The 19,720-nt window shown below is 37.6% G+C and overlaps 1 protein-coding gene across 3 annotated transcripts in view; it reads left to right on the forward strand.

Annotated features, from left to right (window-relative positions):
• The window catches only part of creb5 (cAMP responsive element binding protein 5), a 278,427-nt gene that overhangs the window by 73,654 nt on the left and 185,053 nt on the right, over positions 1-19,720 (forward strand). For all 3 annotated transcript variants that reach the window (XM_031904176.1, XM_004915393.4, XM_002933391.5), the window contains exon 5: positions 9,049-9,218. In XM_031904176.1, the coding sequence (XP_031760036.1) occupies positions 9,049-9,218 (170 nt within the window). The remainder of the gene's footprint in view (positions 1-9,048; positions 9,219-19,720) is intronic.

Raw genomic sequence — 19,720 nt, forward strand, 5'->3', positions numbered from 1 at the left:
TGATTGGAGAAGCCACAAGAAGAAAGATCCAATCAGAGCACAGCTGGTACAAAACCAGAGCTTGCAAGAAGGAGGAATGCAAGATTTCCCCGATGTTAAAGGATCCACAGCAGTGCAGAAACAGCGTGAGATTTTTTTTTTATTTTAAGGTGCCAAGCTGGTTTGGGGAGGCCTCCCCTAGCCTTATTGAAAATCTGCCTATGCCAGCAAAGTATTTATAAACATGAAAAAATTTCAAACTGCTTATTTACAAATTAATATATTGTTAAAGTCATAAATGCTACAAGAGGCTATAGGAAGTAATACAGAATTATATCAAATATTCAGTTTTCAGAAAATTGGTTACACTAAGATCAGTAGGTGCTGTTTTCAGGGTTTCTGTCTTTGGTTTCCAGGAATAGTTTGCTGTAATTAGTTGAATTTACTGACTACACAAAAATATTAGCTTTCAGATTCACTTAGTGACCTGCCTTACACTGGTGCCTGATTTTAACATGTAATCGACAACTTCTATATTTGTATGATGATTGACTTCAAAAACACTGGAAAATATTATTCACACAATAAGTTCTCAATCACATCAACCCTATTATCTGAAATCTGTTTTTAAGCATTTTACATTTCAAGGTGTAAATGAAATACTGTCAACCTAAAAGTTTTATTCTGGATAGACATGTACATATGTTACTTATTATATAGCCATTCTGAACATTTAGAAAGATTCTAGTAAGTAAATGCATGAAAAAAAATAGCACACAGAAGTTTATCTAGGCTTAGTTTGCAATGCCAATATATATAGGACATTAAGACATTCTGTGCATTAAGCTAACAAGAAATACCCTTCCCTTTAAGCAAAATAGGGATTGTTTGTCCATATATTGCAATATACTTCAAGCTGGACAACTACGTCAAAGTCATCCCTGGTCTGGCCAGTCCTACACTCACTTTCATCTGATTCATTAAGAATTCTACTGCTTCATTATATATTTTAAAAAGGGACTGAGTTTTACCTGCAACTTGCTTCCAAAGTTAAAACCCCCAAATGGTTGCTCTTTTATTGGCCCATTGGTATCACCTGATTGTAGCCGGGAAGGTTGGGAGCTACAACATTTCTTGGTAGCTTAATGCACATAATGGTTTGGTGTCGTATATATACTGATAATGGGTGAGGGCAAATGACCTCTTGTTTCTGTCTATATAAATTTTGTGGTTACAGCCTCATTGAACCCCTGCCAAGCAGTTTACAATTTAGTGGTGAGCACAACTTTTCCATTTTTGCTATAGTTTTTTTTGTTAGTTTGCAGTGCCATTATCAGTGCATAGACAAAGGTTATACCTATGTCTGGATAGCTTTTGTTTTACAGAAGGATCTCTCACACTGATAATTAAGGAGAAAGAGCAGAACAAAATACAAGCAATTCAATTATGTCTGGAAATGGAGATAAAAGTCTCCCTGGATAAAACTATGTATTTAGTTTTGTTGGGGGTAGAGTTTAATAAGGCTAACTGTAGGTCATACTTAATTGTTGGTGTGAGTGATTGACAGAATCAGGAGTCTTAACTTGCCTAGAACAAGATAGTATTGTTATTACTTTCCTCCAGGCAAGAAGGATATATGTGCAATTAAGTTATTAGGCTGTACTAATAGAAGGAAAGACCATGTAGGTCAAACATCAGAATCTCATGGTTTGAAAAAATTGGGTAAACCTGCATTATGAAGGTAAACTACCAATGAAATGAGCATAAAGTGACACAGGAAAACCTTTGCAAATGAACTCTTCAAGGTACAGTACATACAAAAACTTTGGATATCTCATTTAAAAAAAAAAATATTAGAACAACAAAGGCTGGACTGTCTCTATTAAAAGGCATTTGGTAGATTCAGATTTTTTCATTGACTTCTATAGAAAACTAGGCGGAGCTGCAGAACAGCTTTATAGTTGGGTTTAGTGTCCCTTTAAGAAGTGCCTCTTTATACTAGATAGATGTTGTTTTAAATATTCTTCACATTATTGTACAAAAATTCTAGGCAATCTTTCAGGAAGTTTCCTAATAAGGAAAATATAATTCATGTCTTTAGTTAAGCTGCCCACTATAACATGCCTGACTCAAATGTGCCTAGCCAGTCTGGAAAACCAAAGACATGGAACTAACCACCATGGTTTGTCATTCAGAGCAAGTTTGTGCTTCTTCAATTCTTCTGTATACAGCATTTAAATTTTAATTTGTTCCTAGTTTAGCAATCAACACTGAACACCCCAGTGATTCAATAAGTGCCCAAAAAAACAGCATTAGCCCTTGAAGGACTTCCCTCACCCCTCCAAACTACACCAGTATGCCTATTGGCGTAACTAATGGGGGTGTAGGGGGTGCCCCTTGTAGCCTGGGGCAGACACATTGGCAACCAGCAGTAGGACATAGGAGGAAAGGGGAAGATATTCATGAAGGCTTACCTGCATATGGAGAGGGGGCTGACCATGGGGTGGAGGAGAAGTAGAGGGGATCAGTCCGAAGGTGACTTTAGTTACGCCACTAGTGTCCCCCCCCCCCAATACTGGCTGATTTTCATTACCTATTGAGAAATACCTCAGCAGGCTTGGCAGGCACCATCCCATTTCAACCAAATATTCTCCTGCAAGTGATTGGCAACATGGAGCATATGTAGCTGAAGCTAATTTGGAGTCACATGCAGAAACAGATCTGATGTCAGAAGATGGTGCCCGCCAAGCCTGCTGTGCTGCTTGGCCTTTTCTCAACTAGTAATGAAAGCACAGCAGTATTGGAGGGCTTTTGTTCTCCAATAATGTTAATGCAGTGCTGAGTGCTTAGTGACTTTATTGAATATGTAAAGCATAATTTCTGTGGAACAACATTTTTACTTACGTTATTATACTATGGGCATCATTTACAAAGAACTATGCACAACGGCAGGAGTGCTAAAGGTCACTCTTAGAGCTTTGTGCACTTAATGGTTGCTTCTAGCCCTTTAAAGGAACAGTAACACCAAAAAATGAAAGTGTATAAAAGTAACTAAAATATAATGTGCTGCTGCCCCGCACTGGTAAAAGTTGTGTGTTTACTTCAGAAAGTCTACTATAATTTATATAAATAAGCTGCTGTGTAGCCACGGAGGCAGCCATTCAAAGGAGAAAAGGCACAGGCACATAGCAGATAACATATAAAACACTATTGTATTCTACAGAACGTATCTGTTATCTACTATGTAACCTGTGCCTTTTCTCCTTTTTTCCAGCTTGAATGGCTGCCCCCGTGGCTACACAGCAGCTTATTATATAAATTATACCAGTGCAGGGCAACAGTGCATTATATATTTATTACTTTAAAGCTCTTTAATTTTTTGGTGTTACTGTTCCTTTAAGTGCTTATCCTGTGCTCTCTGCTATACTTACAATCTGAGCACAACAGGCACAATGGGGCCCTGCACTTAAAGGAGACATATCATATAAAAATTATGAATGTACCAGTGAATTATACTCCTCTAGATATAGAAAGATTGTGCTTTAAAAAGTTGTGTTTCTGACTGTTTTATTGAGAAATTCCACAAAAACCCCACTAGCCCCGCCCATCTGTTCCACTTCTTGCTGGCTGAATTCTCTGGATGAGCTGGGGAGCCGGCGGCCCTCCGTACACTGCACTGTAGGATAGGAACCGATCAGCAGCTAGGCTGACCTGATAGGGAATTGAAGTCTGTCTTTGCTTGTGTGACTGCAGGGCTGTGATTGGCTCTCCCCCTCCTACTGTGCTTCTGGCAGGGACCGTTAGGACATGCCCACCCCTCATTTGAAACACAGATGGGGACCTGAGAGGATCTATAGGGAGCTCCAATAAAGGGGCCATTGTTACAGATAGGATTAATTTTTAGCACAAAGTGAAACCAGCACCATATATTATTCATAATTGCCTACAAAATTAGCGTTTATCCAATATGTCTCCTTTAAGGCCTGTCAAAGGCAGCAAGTAAAAACAGGGCATCACGTGGTGCTTCCTAGGATATGGAGGCTAGGAGTATCCCAGGGAATGCCCATTCCTCCAGTACCCAGTGCTGCATATACTATCTTCGGGCTACCATCCTAGGAGTGCAAAGAGCTGTGCTTAATAGTGGGAAAGTTCAAAGAGCTGTGCTTAATAGGGGGAAAGTGCAAAGAAAATATCGTTTTTTGGTCACTTTTTTATTTTGCACCTTTCACTTTTTTTGCTTTTGTATGTTCTCATTAAGTTTAGATTGGACACATTCTTTAACAATTACTGGTAGCCCATTGGGCAATGAAGACATAAATATGATATTTTTCTAATAAGCAGTAACAATATATAATGTTAAGTACACAATATTGTCCTTGTACCATAAATATATGTAGCAATACATCACAGAAACTCTAATATTTCAGACTGATTTTATTTTCATATGTCTGTGAGTCTGTAGAAGTTTCTTCACTGCTGCAGTTACGATTGAATCTGTAGCCCGGATTTAGTTGAAATAAAACATATAAAGAGTCTGGAAGAAATCCAACGACAATATGTTGGCTGGTTTTTATTACATGAACTTGTTTGCATTTCACATGTAAAGCTTGGGCTTTGCAAAATCTGCTATGAATTAGATCATAACTAGGAAAAAAGAAGGAAAAAAAGGTAAAATAAAGAAGTGTAATACTCATTTCTTTACTGCTTGTGGAGTGCTGATATATTTTCATCTGCATAGTAAATGGATAGAATTTACTGAAATATAATATTACTGGTACCAATATATATTAATTGTTGTTACTGAAACAAAGCTGATGTATATTTGATCTGTAGTAGAGTGACACACTTTGGCAGAATGTAAGTCATAAAGTAAAGGAACAATCAAGAAGAATGTACATATACTGTAGTCCTAATAATAATAATCATAGTAAAAATATTATACTACTTTGCCTCGAAATGCACACATGTATATAGCAATGCCCTGAACTAAAACATGAATCTAATAAAATAGCCTGGTTTTAAGCTTATTTTCTTGAAAACAATTATGTACCACATAATCAGTCAAAATGGTAATTCCCAGTTCTGCATCTCTTTGTCATAACTAAATAGAACATGCTTACATGCACATTTTTTTATACCAGTATGTGCAAGTAGTGGTCTATGGACAATGTATCTGGTTAACAAGAGCCCAACTCAAATCTATTAAAAGCCTCAAATGCTCTAATTAAGGTGCACTGTGGCTATCAAAATATTAAGCTCATTGGGAGTAGGACAGATCAGGGGTAAGATTATATGATATACAGTGGATATGTTTGCAAATATATAGTCGAAGACTTTTTTAGACATTAGATTTCCATAGTTAAATACCCCATATTCTTTACATAGAATCAGCCTGATGCATCACTTGCTGTTATAGATCCTCTGCACCCTCTTGAACTTCACTCCATCTGTGCCACAATCTGAAATTTATAGCCATATTAATTATATGTTTCCTATCTACACTGTTGTCCAACAAAACTACTAGCAACTTTACATGGCGAAACAAAGGCTGATGCCACACGTGGCATAGGGCTGATATTTTCGGCAAGCGGAAAAGCGCTTGGCGAAAATTCAGCCCTACGCCTGCTACTTGTGCCTGCACCCGAATGAATGGAATACGCTCGGGTGCAGGCACATGTAGCCGAAATACTCATGAAAACGCGTGAGAATGCAAAGTCTCGTGTTTTCATGCGTATATCAGCTACATGTGCCTGCACCCGAGCGTATTCCATTCATTCGGGTGCAGGCACAAGTAGCAGGCGTAGGGCTGAATTTTCGCCAAGTGTTTTTCCGCTTGCCGAAAATATCAGCCCTACGCCTCGTGTGGCATCAGCCTAAACTACTCTTTGTGCTCCACCAGTATGGCTATGCTTCTCTTGTAATTTTAGCTTCTATCAAGAGAAAGTGAAATAACTTCTGTTTTTTATTATTTATTGAATAGTCTTTGTTATATGTATAGTCTGTAGTGGGTGCTGTATGGTTTTGGCATTGCAAAGTACAAATGGTTTGTTATCACAGGTTCTGTCTGTAAAATAATTCCATAATAATGTCCCGGAAGCGGTGTCAGTTTTCATAAGCTGTATACTCATTTTTTTGTGTTGATGAGATGGGATGGCCCTTCCTAGTAGCACACACGCACTGTTCAAGCCTTGTAGCTTCCTCTCACTTGCGTGATTTGTCCCAAAGTTTGCCTTTGATCATATTTTGGGGGTGTCTTAGTAATCCCAACAGAAAAGTTGCAGTGTCTGACTTTATCATCAAAAACATATCTGCAGCACTTCATTATAACACTCCATTACTAGTACTGTAAATGTAATGTACAAATGTAAAAATGAATCATAATATGTCATGGGCAAAGCAAAACTTGCCTGTACACAGCAGCCATTTATAGTATTTGGATTCAGATTGGCAAATCATCTAATAAACCACCAAAGAATTTAAAGGATTGATGCTGGTACAATAATAATAAAACCGCCTTCAATTTTATTACAAAATCAACAAAAGAATATGAAATTCACAAGTTATTTTTGAATGTGTGAAAAATTTTCATTAGCCCAGGATTTGTTTTTTATGGCTCTGGCATTTAAAATGGGAGTTTTACCTTGTTAAATCAGAGGAAACACTGACTTTAAAATTAAGGTACTGTTTATATTAACACCCTATTTATCTGGTAGATGTCATGTGTTTAGATTGGTATAGAGCTATGTTGCAAGCAAAAAAAAAAAAAGCACACTGTTTGAATGATTTTCTTATTGTTTCACTTGATTAATGCAATTAGCAATAAAGAAGAATCTTCATAACATACCGTACATAATGACTAAATGACATTTCTCTGTTCCTCTGGTTGCTCTCACTAGGGGTCCTGCCGAACATAGTTTTCTTTTCTGTGTCCTACATAATAAATCCAAAAGGAGTATGGTAAGGAGTATGAGACTTTTAGCTGAAAAACCAGTAATCATCAGCTTTCTTAATGAAAGCTTCAAATCATTAACTGGTGAATGGTAATTTCATTATTCTTACCCTCAATATCTAAGAGACCAAAGATTTCCCTCCCAGTAAATTTAAGGCAAGCATGCCAGAGACCTGGTTTTTGGTTTATGTTTCCTCTATTCAGACCATTTATACTTTATGGGACACCCTGATAGATGCCTATTTAATCACATCTACTGTAGAAATGGTACTGAAGCAGTTACATGCTGGAAGAAGATACAGTGTCTAGTATGTACAGTATCTAGTATGCACAGGACTGTGCGTGCTCATTGTACAGGTATGGGATCCGTTATCCGGAAACCCATTATCCAGAAAGTTATGGAATGGTCCTCTTCCGTAGACTCCATTATAATTAAATAATTTTAAATTTTAAAAACGATTTCCTTTTTATGTGTAATTATAAAACAGTACCTTGCACTTGATCCCAACTAAGATATAATTAATCCTTATTGGAGGCAAAACAATCCTATTGGGTTTATTCAGTATTTAAATGATATTTTAGTAGGCTTAAGGTATGGAGATCCAAATTACGAAAAGATTACTTATCTGGAAAACCCCTGGGCCCCGAGTATTCTGGATAATAGGTCCCATACCTGTATTAAACCCATTACATTGTTCCCAAAGCCCCTTCCTGACCTGCATAGTTTTTGACTTGCTACAAACATACTTACCCCGTTGTACTTCAAGGTCCCCTCCTTAACGGCATTTAGAAATGATTATATCAAAAACATTTCATTTTATTATTTTTATTGAATTAGTATGGTGAATGTATGAGAATGTTCCCTAACCATGAAAATCTCACGATTGCTGCCTATTTAAATATAATTCAGGCTGGTGTTTTCAATACTGTTTCTGAACAACAAAGTATAAAACAGTGGCTGACATGCTTAACTGAGAACTGTCCTGCACACATGTAGTGCTCAACATACCAACTTTTCCACAGTTACTCCATGTAAAAGTAGAGTAGAGTAGTGTATGATTATTATACATTTGCTTTTTGCATTAAGCAGGTTTAATTCAAAAATTCTAAATATTCCCTGACATTTTAAGTACAAAGAGGCCCAAACCTCTTACCTGCCCAATAAATAGTGATTGCCTGTGGCATCTTACTGTAGCCCCTCTGGCATTTGCCTGAATCTACAGATTGCCAGTCTTGGCCTGGCATCATAACAGTATCATAACAGGTATGTGGCAACTGCACAGAGTAAACATATACAATTTCTTCTATATAATGTATTTGCATATATACACACACAGTTTAGAGGTTCCATTATATTTGCCTCAGTGGAAATGTTCTTCAGGTGCTATAAAACATCAGAATGTAGCGGTGCATATGTGATATCATATATAGTTCTGCTGAAGCTAAATTGCCAAAGGTTACCTGTCACTGTGTATAAAACAAGAGTGGGAAGTGTCTAAATAAGAAGTGTGGACAATATACTGACTCAATCTTATGCTGTAATCATGCGCAGAAAGTTCACAATAGTATCACAATAAAGAAGGACCTACAGTCCATGCAGTCCTTGCATGGAGGAATTTCAAATTTGCCTGATTAGATATCTAACCAAGCTCCCTACTTTTCCAGGATCAATATTTACAAAACTTTCTGCGCATGATTACAGCATAAGATTGAGTCAGTATATTGTTCACACTTCTTATTTAGGCACTTCCCACTCTTGTTTTATACACAGGGACAGGTAACCTTTGGCAATTTAGCTTCAGCAGAACTACATATGATATCATATATGCACCGCTACATTCTGATGTTTTATAGCACCTGTAAAGAACATTTCCACTGAGGCAAATATAATGGAACCTCTAAACTGTTTGTGTATATATGCAAATACATTATATAGAAGAAGTTATATGTGTTTACTCTGTGCAGTTTCCACATACCTGTTATGATGCCAGGCCCAGACTGGCAATCTGTTTTATTTACACATTTGGCTTACCTAACCATCATTGGTAAAGACAATGGATTTGAAAATGCAAGTGCTAATTTACCTTTTCACTGCTGGTATTTATATTTTGTCTCCTTAGAGTATTACTATGCACAATGCAGCAGGAGGAATGACAGGCCCAGGGACTCACCAGCTCTCAAACCCACGGCTGCCAAACCATGACACCAGCGTTGTAATACAACAAGCCATGCCTTCTCCACAGTCCAGTTCAGTCATAACACAAGCACCTTCTACAAACCGTCAGATTGGGTAAGAGCAGTACTTTCATGGTTGCTTTGTTGAAGTCATTTCTATGTGAAAGCTCTATTTAAACAATAATTTAATGAAAGTTAGTCTCTAACATGGTGGACTGAATGGGTGTAATAGCATATGGGGATGGTCAATTGTCTTCTGATTTCAATGTAACTGGTGATCTTGTGATTTCAATGTAACCATCATTCCATGTTTGGAATCCCAAAGAATCATTCTGAAAATCTTATAAGAGCAGATCACACAGCGGAGTTATTCCAGTCTGCCATGTGTGAGGTATAGAGAATGCACACTTCTGTTTAGCAACTAGTGCTATTAGGACATTTTGCCAAATTAAGAGCATTTTAATGTGCATCTACTTGAACAGAATTCATTAAAATGCATATATTGAACTTACACACATTTTTAATGAAAGTTAATGAAAGTGAGTTTAACATGCATATTTGTGATACTTTCATATTTAATATTGTTATAGTTAATATTTCATTTTTCTACTTTTATATTTGTCGTGTATAAAAAAAAAAATCAAATGATATGTGACTGTGATAAAACACAGACCTGGTTCATTGTAGGTGCAACCAGGGAGAATAAAATAAATTAAAATAATTTGGCTCATGCACAACATTTAAACATGTTTCAAACCCATCAAAAAACATCTGTATGTAAGGGTCATAATGCAGTTGTTGGGAGGTGTTGCACAGTTGGTCAGGCTATAAGGTAGTCCTTGGTATTGGTGTATGCAATAATCTTTAGCACTGCTAATAAGTAAAACCCTTTGCATAGTAAAATTACAATTACCCATTGTAATTGGTGGAGATCAACCCCACCAAGCACTTTAATTTATGACACTGTCTCCAGCATTTGTTGCTGGGACTGTTTGTGCTGCTGAAGTCATGTCTTTTGGCACGTTTATGATAAAACACTCAGCTGTTGGAGAAATCTTCAGGCAGTATTTTTAAAGGAACAGTAACACCAAAAAATGAAAGAGCTTTAAAGTAATAAAAATATAATGCCCTGTTGCCCTGCACTGGTAAAACTGGTGTGTTTGCTACAGTAACACTACTATAATTTATATAATAAGCTGCTGTGTAGCCACGGGGGCAGCCATTCAAGCTGGAAAAAAGGAGAAAAGGCACAGGTTACATAGCAGATAACAGATAAGTTCTGTAGAATACAATAGTGTTTTATCTGTTATCTGCTATGTGCCTGTGCCTTTTCTCCTTTGAATGGCTGCCTCCATGGCTACATAGCAGCTTATTTATATAAATTATAGAAGACTTTCTGAAGTAAACACACAACTTTTACCAGTGCAGGGCAGCAGCACATTATATTTTAGTTAAATTTATACACTTTCATTTTTTGGTGTTACTGTTCCTTTAAGCACAGTAGGTAAATTTTCAGTGCAGTCATATGTTCCACTTGGGTGGGAAAAGCAGAGGAGCACTATCACTTTAATGGCACCCTTCATTGTTCATGTCTCTATTTGTCTCTTTGAGGGGAATATCCACTATCCCACTGGGCATCTGTACCAAGTTGTTAGCCGTTTTCTGAACTCAACATATAAATGATGCTTATTCCATAATTTATCCTGTTTCCCAAAGACCATGTCAGACCACTGATGTGGTCTTCTGCTGACAGATTGGTAGAGGCAATCCAGTGGCATCCATTGGCCTGAAGGTCAGTCCCGGCTGGAGCTGCTGTTTGGGTGGCAACAACTTAATTCTTGCCACATAAACTAGCATTATCTAGAGCGGTTTGCTTGTATTGAGTTGGTAGGCAAGCGGCACATGGGAAGATTAGCTACTGCTCTTGTATACGGTGCTAAATAGCCAGCTTCAAGTAGAAGCTCCTAATGTCACTGTGTGTAATAATCATCATAATCTCTGTAGGACAAAAAGGTCCCTTTTGGTTGCTGAGCATTTTGGGTAATGTTGTTAGCAACACCAACATGTTTTATGAGATTTTTTCCCCTTGTACTCCCATTCAGCAGTTTGATATAATGACTTACTCATAAGACCATAAAATGTATGTGAAATTGATTTCAGCTCTTTATTAACTTTCCGTCTACATTGTTGAGATATTTCCTGTACTCGTATTCGGAAATTAGAGCTGGAATTACTGATTACATCTATAGCATTAACTTAGTTGCAGACGTTTGATGATAATTACTGAGAGTATCTGTGGCTTTAATAACTGTTAACCTCTGATCACATGTGATTATAATTGGACATTTAAAGGATTATCTTTATATTCACTGTGCCTTGGCATTGTTAAGTGGATTAATCTGCTCAAGTTCACTAACCTTCATTGATTTATATCATTCTTACTATTTAGAGAGTTGCTCTTTTTTATTCTTTAGTAAAATTCATGATATAAATGATTACTTGCATTTTTTAACATTTTGTTACTTTCAGCAGAGTAAGCTTTTTGGGGCAGGAACCTCATAACAACTCTGTACTGAAACTCATAGCACTTACACTATGTATTTATTCTCCCTGTCTTATTAATATATATTAGTATTTAATCTCACGTCTTCTCATCTATCTATCTATCTATCTATCTATCTATCTATCTATCTATCATCTATCTATCTATCTATCATCTATCTATCATCTATCTATCTGTCATAATTATTTCTGTCCAGTATTGTCCAAATAAAAAAATCTTTATTCAACAATACGCTCAAACTTAAGCCTTTATCAGGAATGTATATACATACTGCATAATCTTTTGGTTCTCTATAAATAAATACAATACAATACACAGTATACCTAGTATACATAGTGCAGCATTTAAAGTTCTGGCATTAATACTGATTAAAAATAAACAGGTTAGTCTTATTTCATGGGCAGCACAGAGGGCAATAAAATACTCATCATTCTCCAGCTTTACTGCTTAAATAAATGGTTCCTTCATGACTACTATTTGCTCCCAATACAGTATATTAATAAATGAATGTGTCTTTTGATAAATTACATTTACCTTGCAAAAACAGTTATGGTAAAATATTTTTTTTTTGTTTTGCATGTGGATCTGATACAGGTGTGGGATCAGGCCCGGAGTTGTGGCTAGGCCCGGGCCTAGAGTGGCACAAATTTAGGGTGGCATGCCGCCTAGCCACATCTAAACTTCACTCACATACAGAGCTCTGGGGTCTAGGCGCTCTGGAGATTTCTGCACCTCCGGTTGCCAGTGCTGCGCTCTGTGTGTGAGATAAATGGATGCACTTTGGGAGAAAGTAAAGGGGGCAGCCGTTACCCAGAAAGCTCCAAATTATGGAAAGGCCATGTCCCAAATAGTTCTTTTAATCAAACAATTCACATTATTAAAAAAGATTTCCTTTTTCTCTGTTATTATAAAACAGTACCTTGTACTTGATCCCAGCTAAGATATACTTAATCTTTATTGGAGGCAAAACTCTATTGGGTTTATTGAATGTTTACATGATTTTTTAGTAGACTTAAGGTATAGAGATCCAGATTACAGAAAGGTCCATTCTGGATAACAGGTCCCTTACCTATATTGAATGATGTGCTTTATGTGCTGTTATCCTGCATACTGCAGTCTATACAGTGTAAAATATGTTCAGAACACAGGAGAAACCATTAATAAATATTCATTTTTGAAAAGCATCTGTGTGTAGGATTTTCCCTCACTTGTGTGTTTTTTTCCGGAACTCTGAAACAGAGAAATAAAATCTTTCCAAATTGTAAGATAAGTAAAAAACTGAAAAATTTGCCTTTTAAAAATATGTGCCGAGCACAGTTGTAAGGAGAGCATGAAAGGTGAAAAAGCTTGGAAAGTCGTTCACTCATTTCCATTTCTTCCCCAAACACATTAAAATCCAAACATTTGGGAATAAGCAGTATACTAATTTCAAATGTGAATTTCTTATAGTCCCCGGGGAATGTATCTTTTAACATACATTTCGTATTAAGGATTGCACATTACACTTTGTATAGCGCCATGTTGGAGTAATATTCTGATTTTATCACGGCCTCAAACATTTAAGTGTCAAAGTATGGCCAAGCCACCTGCAAATGTTTGAGATGGCTCGGATCCAAAAAAAACAGCCAAGAGTAATGAAAGTCTTTTAGGCTATGCAGTGTGTTTTGCTCCAGCAAGAGACTGAAATCCACCTGTGCCCACGCAGAGACTGACTCGTTGGGGAGTGGTGAAGTGTTCACAGATGGGGCTCTCCTGGGGATACTGTGGTTCCTCTCCTCCTCCCTTTTAACTTGCGCATACACATACTCTCTCCAAACCAGTGTTCATTTCATTCATTGCCTTGGTAACTCTTTTCAGAATAAAAGCAGAAAACCTCAAATATATATATATATATATATATATATATATATATAAAATCCAAATTAATTATTTAGAGGTGTTAACTGTAAAAAGGGCAACATTACATTCTAGAGCACTAAAAAAACAACGTAATTGTGTTTTAGTTGTGAGTGTAAAAATGCTGCTTTAGAGCAATGGAGTATTCAGTGTAGCTACATTGTGTTGCCTAGTTTTCCAGAACCCTGCTCTGTGACCCTTGGCTATAATATGAATGTTGCTCTGTTTTACTTTTCTTTATTGCACAAGTTTTTACTTTATGTGCCTTGTTAGCTATACATTCTTTGGCCTCATTCACGGTAATAGCTTTCATCTGATTGTTAAATAGTTATATAGTTAAGTTGGATTGAGAAAAGACCAAAGTCCATCAAGTTCAACCCCTTCAATCGGACCCCAGTGCACATATATACGCACACTTATACAGACCTTTCTATACACTCACATATATTAACCATATATACCAACATCAATACTAACTGTAGATTTTAGTATCATAATAACCTTGGATACTATGCTTGCCCGAACAATCAGCCAAGCCCCTCTCAACAGACTCTACCATCAAAACATCATTTATGCAATATATTTTTTTCCTTTAATAGACAAGTTAATAAGCCTTACACAATAAACAAGTTAAAAAGCAAAGGACCTAGGACAGACCCCTGTGGTACTCCACTAACAACACTGGTCCAACATTTTCTAACAGGGTCAGTGTTGTTAGTATTGTGTCTCAAGGGTCTGTCCTTGGTCCTTTGCTTTTTAACTTGTTTATTGTGTAAGGCTGTCTGTGGTTGCTCATCACATGGATGAATATTAACATGTTTAAAGCTATGGGGCTGTTTATACTAGATGACTGAGATTTATGTGGGAGGGCATCTGGCATAGTGGCTCACTTGGGGCAAGCACCAGAGATTGAATTAGCTGAGTTGAAGCAGATGGATGCATCTGCACTGGACTATGGAGGATACCTTAACGTTGTTGTAAATGTATGAGTGGGAACTAAGGTTGCCCCCTGTCCAGGTTTTTAACCCAGACAACCCTGTTTTCACAAGGGCTGTCCAGGTCAAGACTGCCTGCCCGGTTTTTAGGAAATGCAGTCAGGATTCCCCTTGCATAACATGGCAATCAACCAATCATTTCTGTCATAGGTCCACCCCCGATGTCATCCATCCTGCCCCTGACATCACCTGCTCACCCTGTGACATCACCACTCTGCTCTCTGTCTGTAGTCAGGAAAAGAGAAAGTTGGCAACCTTAGTGGTAACCTATACAGCCACACTATGAAACTATATATACGTGTAGTTTTAATTGGGTTTGGTAGAGGAATTGAGCTTAATCTGCACTAAGGTCTGTATCCACAGGAGTAGACAGCAATGCTGAACTCAATAAATATACACAACTGCATCTGACTATAATAGAACTCTGAATCCTGTCCAACATGCCCGGACTGACAATCTGTGTGTTCTGGAAACAGGGGCTGCTGTAAGATGCCATAGACAGTCACTAATTATTGGTCTGGTGGGGGTTGTTTGGGCCTCTGTGTACTTAAAATGCCGAGACCTGTTTTGAATATCAATCCATCCTGCTTTCTAAGAAGGTTATGATATGGTGCAAGTAAAAATGAAACATACAAGAAAAGTGTATTTCATTAATTGGGTCCACCCGTTTTTTAAAGGTCAGTGAAGAAGCCAAATGTTAGTGCAATGTGTGCAAGAGACATATACATAAATATACTCCTTATAAATGGTTAACCTTAGCAGGTTGAATCTTTGGGCAACTCATCCCATCACACAGACACTGGCACCCCCATTCATTTCTATGGAGTTTTATTGACTGTTTTTGATATGATGTTATTGATGTTATTGATGAGACAATGAAACAGACGTTTAGAATTGTGCCATATTCACCCCTATCCCCATGAGACTATTGTAATATTGCCCCTAAAAATAATGTTTTTATTAAATAAATGGTTTTAAAAATGATTCTGTCTCTTAATGTATATAGTTACATTTCGTTACATAGGGTTGAAAAAAGACCATCAAGTCCAACCCTTCCAGAGTTATCTACTAGCAACTGGCATTTTAAAGAGTTTTAAAAACTATTTCAGATGTTACAACTTACTGTCGTCTAAATATATATATTCCACAATACCAGGAAATCTTGGACACCACAAAACTAGTAAGCCGATTATATATTTAATGTTTGTGTCTACATTTTTAATAATTCATTTGGCTTTCATCACACTGAAATGCCAGCTGAACTCCCGCGACTTGATATACAGTGGATTTGGGATCATACAGATAATGGGCTCATGTCTGCAATAAGAGCAATGTAGAGAATGGCACATCTATTGCCTTGATGAAGCTAATGTAATTTATAGGGCCTATAACAGAGCTGTATTATGATTATTGTAACTCTGCTGGCTTCATGTAAATGTGGATGAATCCAAGTATTGTTATGTTTCAAGGCAAGCTTGAATTTAAAATTTGTAAGTTCCCAAAAGGAATAAATAAGATGTGATAAATATATCCTAAGTAGAAACAGACAGACGGGGAAAACACCCCAAACAGTAATTATTATAAAATGAATCCTTCTTAACCAGCTTTTTATAGAGAAATATAAATCCTCTAATTATGTTTTAAGCTGCTGCTGTCTAGTCAGTGGAGCTACTTTATGTCTACAAATCGTGTATTTGTAGACACATTTACACTCGCTGTTTTGGAATCAAGGTTTGCAGAAGGGAAAAAACAGATGTGAGTCTTTGCAAAAATCTATGGATATGTCAGGCACTTCAGGGCCAATTTAAGTGGTGGACAGACCTGAAGCATACCAGACTTTGTGGGAACTGTCCAATCCAGTTGGCTCTTGAGCCAAAGGTAGATGCTGGGACATTAACAATAACTGAAGATCCACAGGTTGCCAAAAACTTATATAAGAAGTTTTTGCCATCTAATATTGTTAAAACCAGTTCTCCTTACAGTACCTGCTATTTCACAGCCACAACCCCTTTCCATAGGCTGTTGTGCCCACTACAACTATAGGCACCATCTCTCCCTACTATACCTGCTATTCTATAGCCACAGTCCCTTCCCAGAGGCTATTATCCCACTGCTACTATAGGCACCATCTCTCCCTACTATACCTGCTATCCCACAGCCACAGTCCCTTCCCAGAGGCTATTATACCCACTGATACTACAGGCACCATCTCTCCCTACTATACCTACTATCCCATAGCCACAGTCCCTTCCCAGGGGCTATAATCCCACTGCTACTATAGGCACAATCTCTCCCTACTATACCTGCTAACTCACAGTCACAGTCCTTTTTTAGAGGCTATTATCCCTCTGCTACTACAGACACCATCTCTCCCTACTATACCTAATATTCCACAGCCACAGTCCCTTCCCAGAGGCTATTATCCCACTGCTACTATAGGCACCATCTCTCCCTACTATACCTAATATTCCACAGTCACAGTCTCTTTTTAGAGGCTATTATCCCTCTGCTACTATAGGCACCATCTCTCCCTACTACCTTCTACCCACAGCCACAGTCCCTTTCCATTATCCCCACAGCTGCCATAGTCACCATGTTTGCAAGCTGAGTGCTTTTATACAGTTCATAGAACTCTCAGGTGACTTCTAGTATCCATATATGTTAAAATAAATGGTTCATGACTTTTATAATACAAAAAACTCTTGATTCTGGTGATTGATTGTGGCAATTTTATGCTGAGTATTATGCATTCTCTTGGGGATAGAGCTTGGCCACCAACTCAGGTTTTCATAATTCCAACAATAAATGCATCCTTATTGCAACTTTGAAACAGCTTTGCGGCCATCATTTCATTTATGTTGTTTATCCTTATGCAGCATTTTCCCCTGAGAATTCTAGCATCAATGTTGGCCCCTGCTAAATACAATGAACCACAACAACTTGTGACTGATTCATCAATATTTGTTATCAAGAATGGCATTACTTGGCGTGCTGATGAGAGTGATAGTAAGAGAATTTTTGTGTATTCACTAGAGTCAAGGAGTTGAAAAATGTTTGAATTAGTATTGATTTAGGAATTTAAAATGACTAAAAAAGATAGAAATGAAGCATATTGGTTTAATAATGAATGTTGCTATACAAATTATGCCTAAAACATTCTGTGCTGCTGCATACATAATAGTTGGCAGCAGAATGGAAGAAACACAATTAAACATTGATTTGTAGGTGGTTCCTAGCCAGAGAGCGCTGTATATTTTGTTATATCACCACACCAAACCATCACATGTGATTTTCATGTTACATTGCAAGTTGGTAGAGGGCACAAGCAGGGGTCACAAGTAAGAGGAAACATTTTATTGCAGGCTGTACTACTTGTTATTCTAGAAAGCTGATAAACACTGTGGGGCTCATTTATGAACACTGGGCAAATTTGCACATGGGTAGTAACCAATAGCAACCAATCAGTATTTGGCTTTTTCCATCCAGCTGCATGTAGAAAAATGAATTCAGCAATTTGATTGGTTGCCATAGGTTACTGCCCATGGGCAAATTTGCCCAGTGTTGATAAATGACCCTCCCTGTGTGTTTTTCATTTAGCATTACAGACCACGTGCAACGTTGCAGGCTGAAAGTCCCATAACATGACCATAGTCTGGTGTAACATTGTCATAGATCTGTTGTAACAGTCAAGAGGTTTACAAACAATATAGTTATGAGGTTGCAGTATTTACACATAAAAGGTATCAGATCTCTTACATAAAGATCAAAAGTGGGTCTGAGGACCTCCCCTCCCAGTTGTGAGGTCCACCTGATGCCGCACTCCACTCCATACACATGTACTTTGTATTTTCCCTTGCAGCTGCAATCAGAAGGGTAGGTCATGGTGGAGCACCTAGGGTTTCAGACGCAGAGTGGTTCTGGGTCGGTGGGGCCCACTAGGTTTTCTACCAGTGTCTGACCCTGGTCAAAAGGTTATTCTCACCATATTCAGAGAAAATCATTGTTTTACTCTTGATCATTGTTTCCACTATTTTGCTGCTGTTATCAACAGGGCTTTTACAAATGCATTGGGTACAATTGCCTGAAAATATCCACTTTTATTTTTCTTCAAGTCATTGGCTGATGCCCAGGCTGTTATCTATCTCCTTCATAGTAAGCAGAGGATTGGTGCCCCCCGTATTTATCTTAGAACAAAAACCTGGATTAAAATATGAACATCAGTCATATTGGCACCCAGGAGTCGCTTAGGGCTCTGTCATTCATTCTTAGCACGCCTAAGAGTCATGCATTCCAATTATACCACCCCACCCAGTGCCACCCCAGTAATAGTTTTATTCTTTTTTTCCAGCTTTCTCATGTAAACCATACATGGTTTAATCATTCCAGTTTCTGATCCTTATAGTGATCCTTCAGGCTACAAGATGCATGATTTGGTGAACATATTGCCCCCTCTTTGGATGCCCAAAAATAAACACTCACATTCACCCTGTACTATATATCTTTACATAAAACAGCAAGGTTATTGGAAGATGTGCTATACAGAACTAATTAAACACCTTAAAGTAACTTTTTAGGCACACTTTATATTTATTGTTCCTATTTGAAAATCATACAGATAAATCCTCATGACAAGAACCCGCAAGGGTACATTGTGATTTGTGAAATAGGACCTTAATCTGAATCCCACATCCCGTACAAGGAAACAAAACAAAAGTTGCATGGCTATCACTGCGCGTCTGCGGCTACCTCAGGAGAGATCATTAGAGCTTCATTCTATCATTATGAATAGCAAATGAATTCACACTGTGGCCACTTAATGCTTAGGATGCCTGGTATACATGTCTAGACTGGTTATCCATGGAGTTCTTAAATGGCACATTAACAATTACTTAGCGTGTTTGTGAAACCTGTTTCTATTTTTTCATTCTCCTTTTAATTAACAGTCCTCTCAAACCAAAAGGCTGTTTCACTGTTTGCAGAGTTCTTCAGCACAGTGCTCTGGGGGGAAGTCTGTTTTGCTTTTGTAAAGGAATGGTAACCATTGGCAAGGTAGATGCAGTTGTTCTGTTGTTTTGGGTTCTTATAAACCTTACTTAAGCTGTAAGCCAAACTGGTGCATCAAGTTAATGAACAAAATTTTTTTCGTTTAAATACATTATTAGA

Source organism: Xenopus tropicalis, chromosome 6 (assembly GCF_000004195.4).
Source record: "Xenopus tropicalis strain Nigerian chromosome 6, UCB_Xtro_10.0, whole genome shotgun sequence".
Taxonomy (NCBI): domain Eukaryota; kingdom Metazoa; phylum Chordata; class Amphibia; order Anura; family Pipidae; genus Xenopus; species Xenopus tropicalis.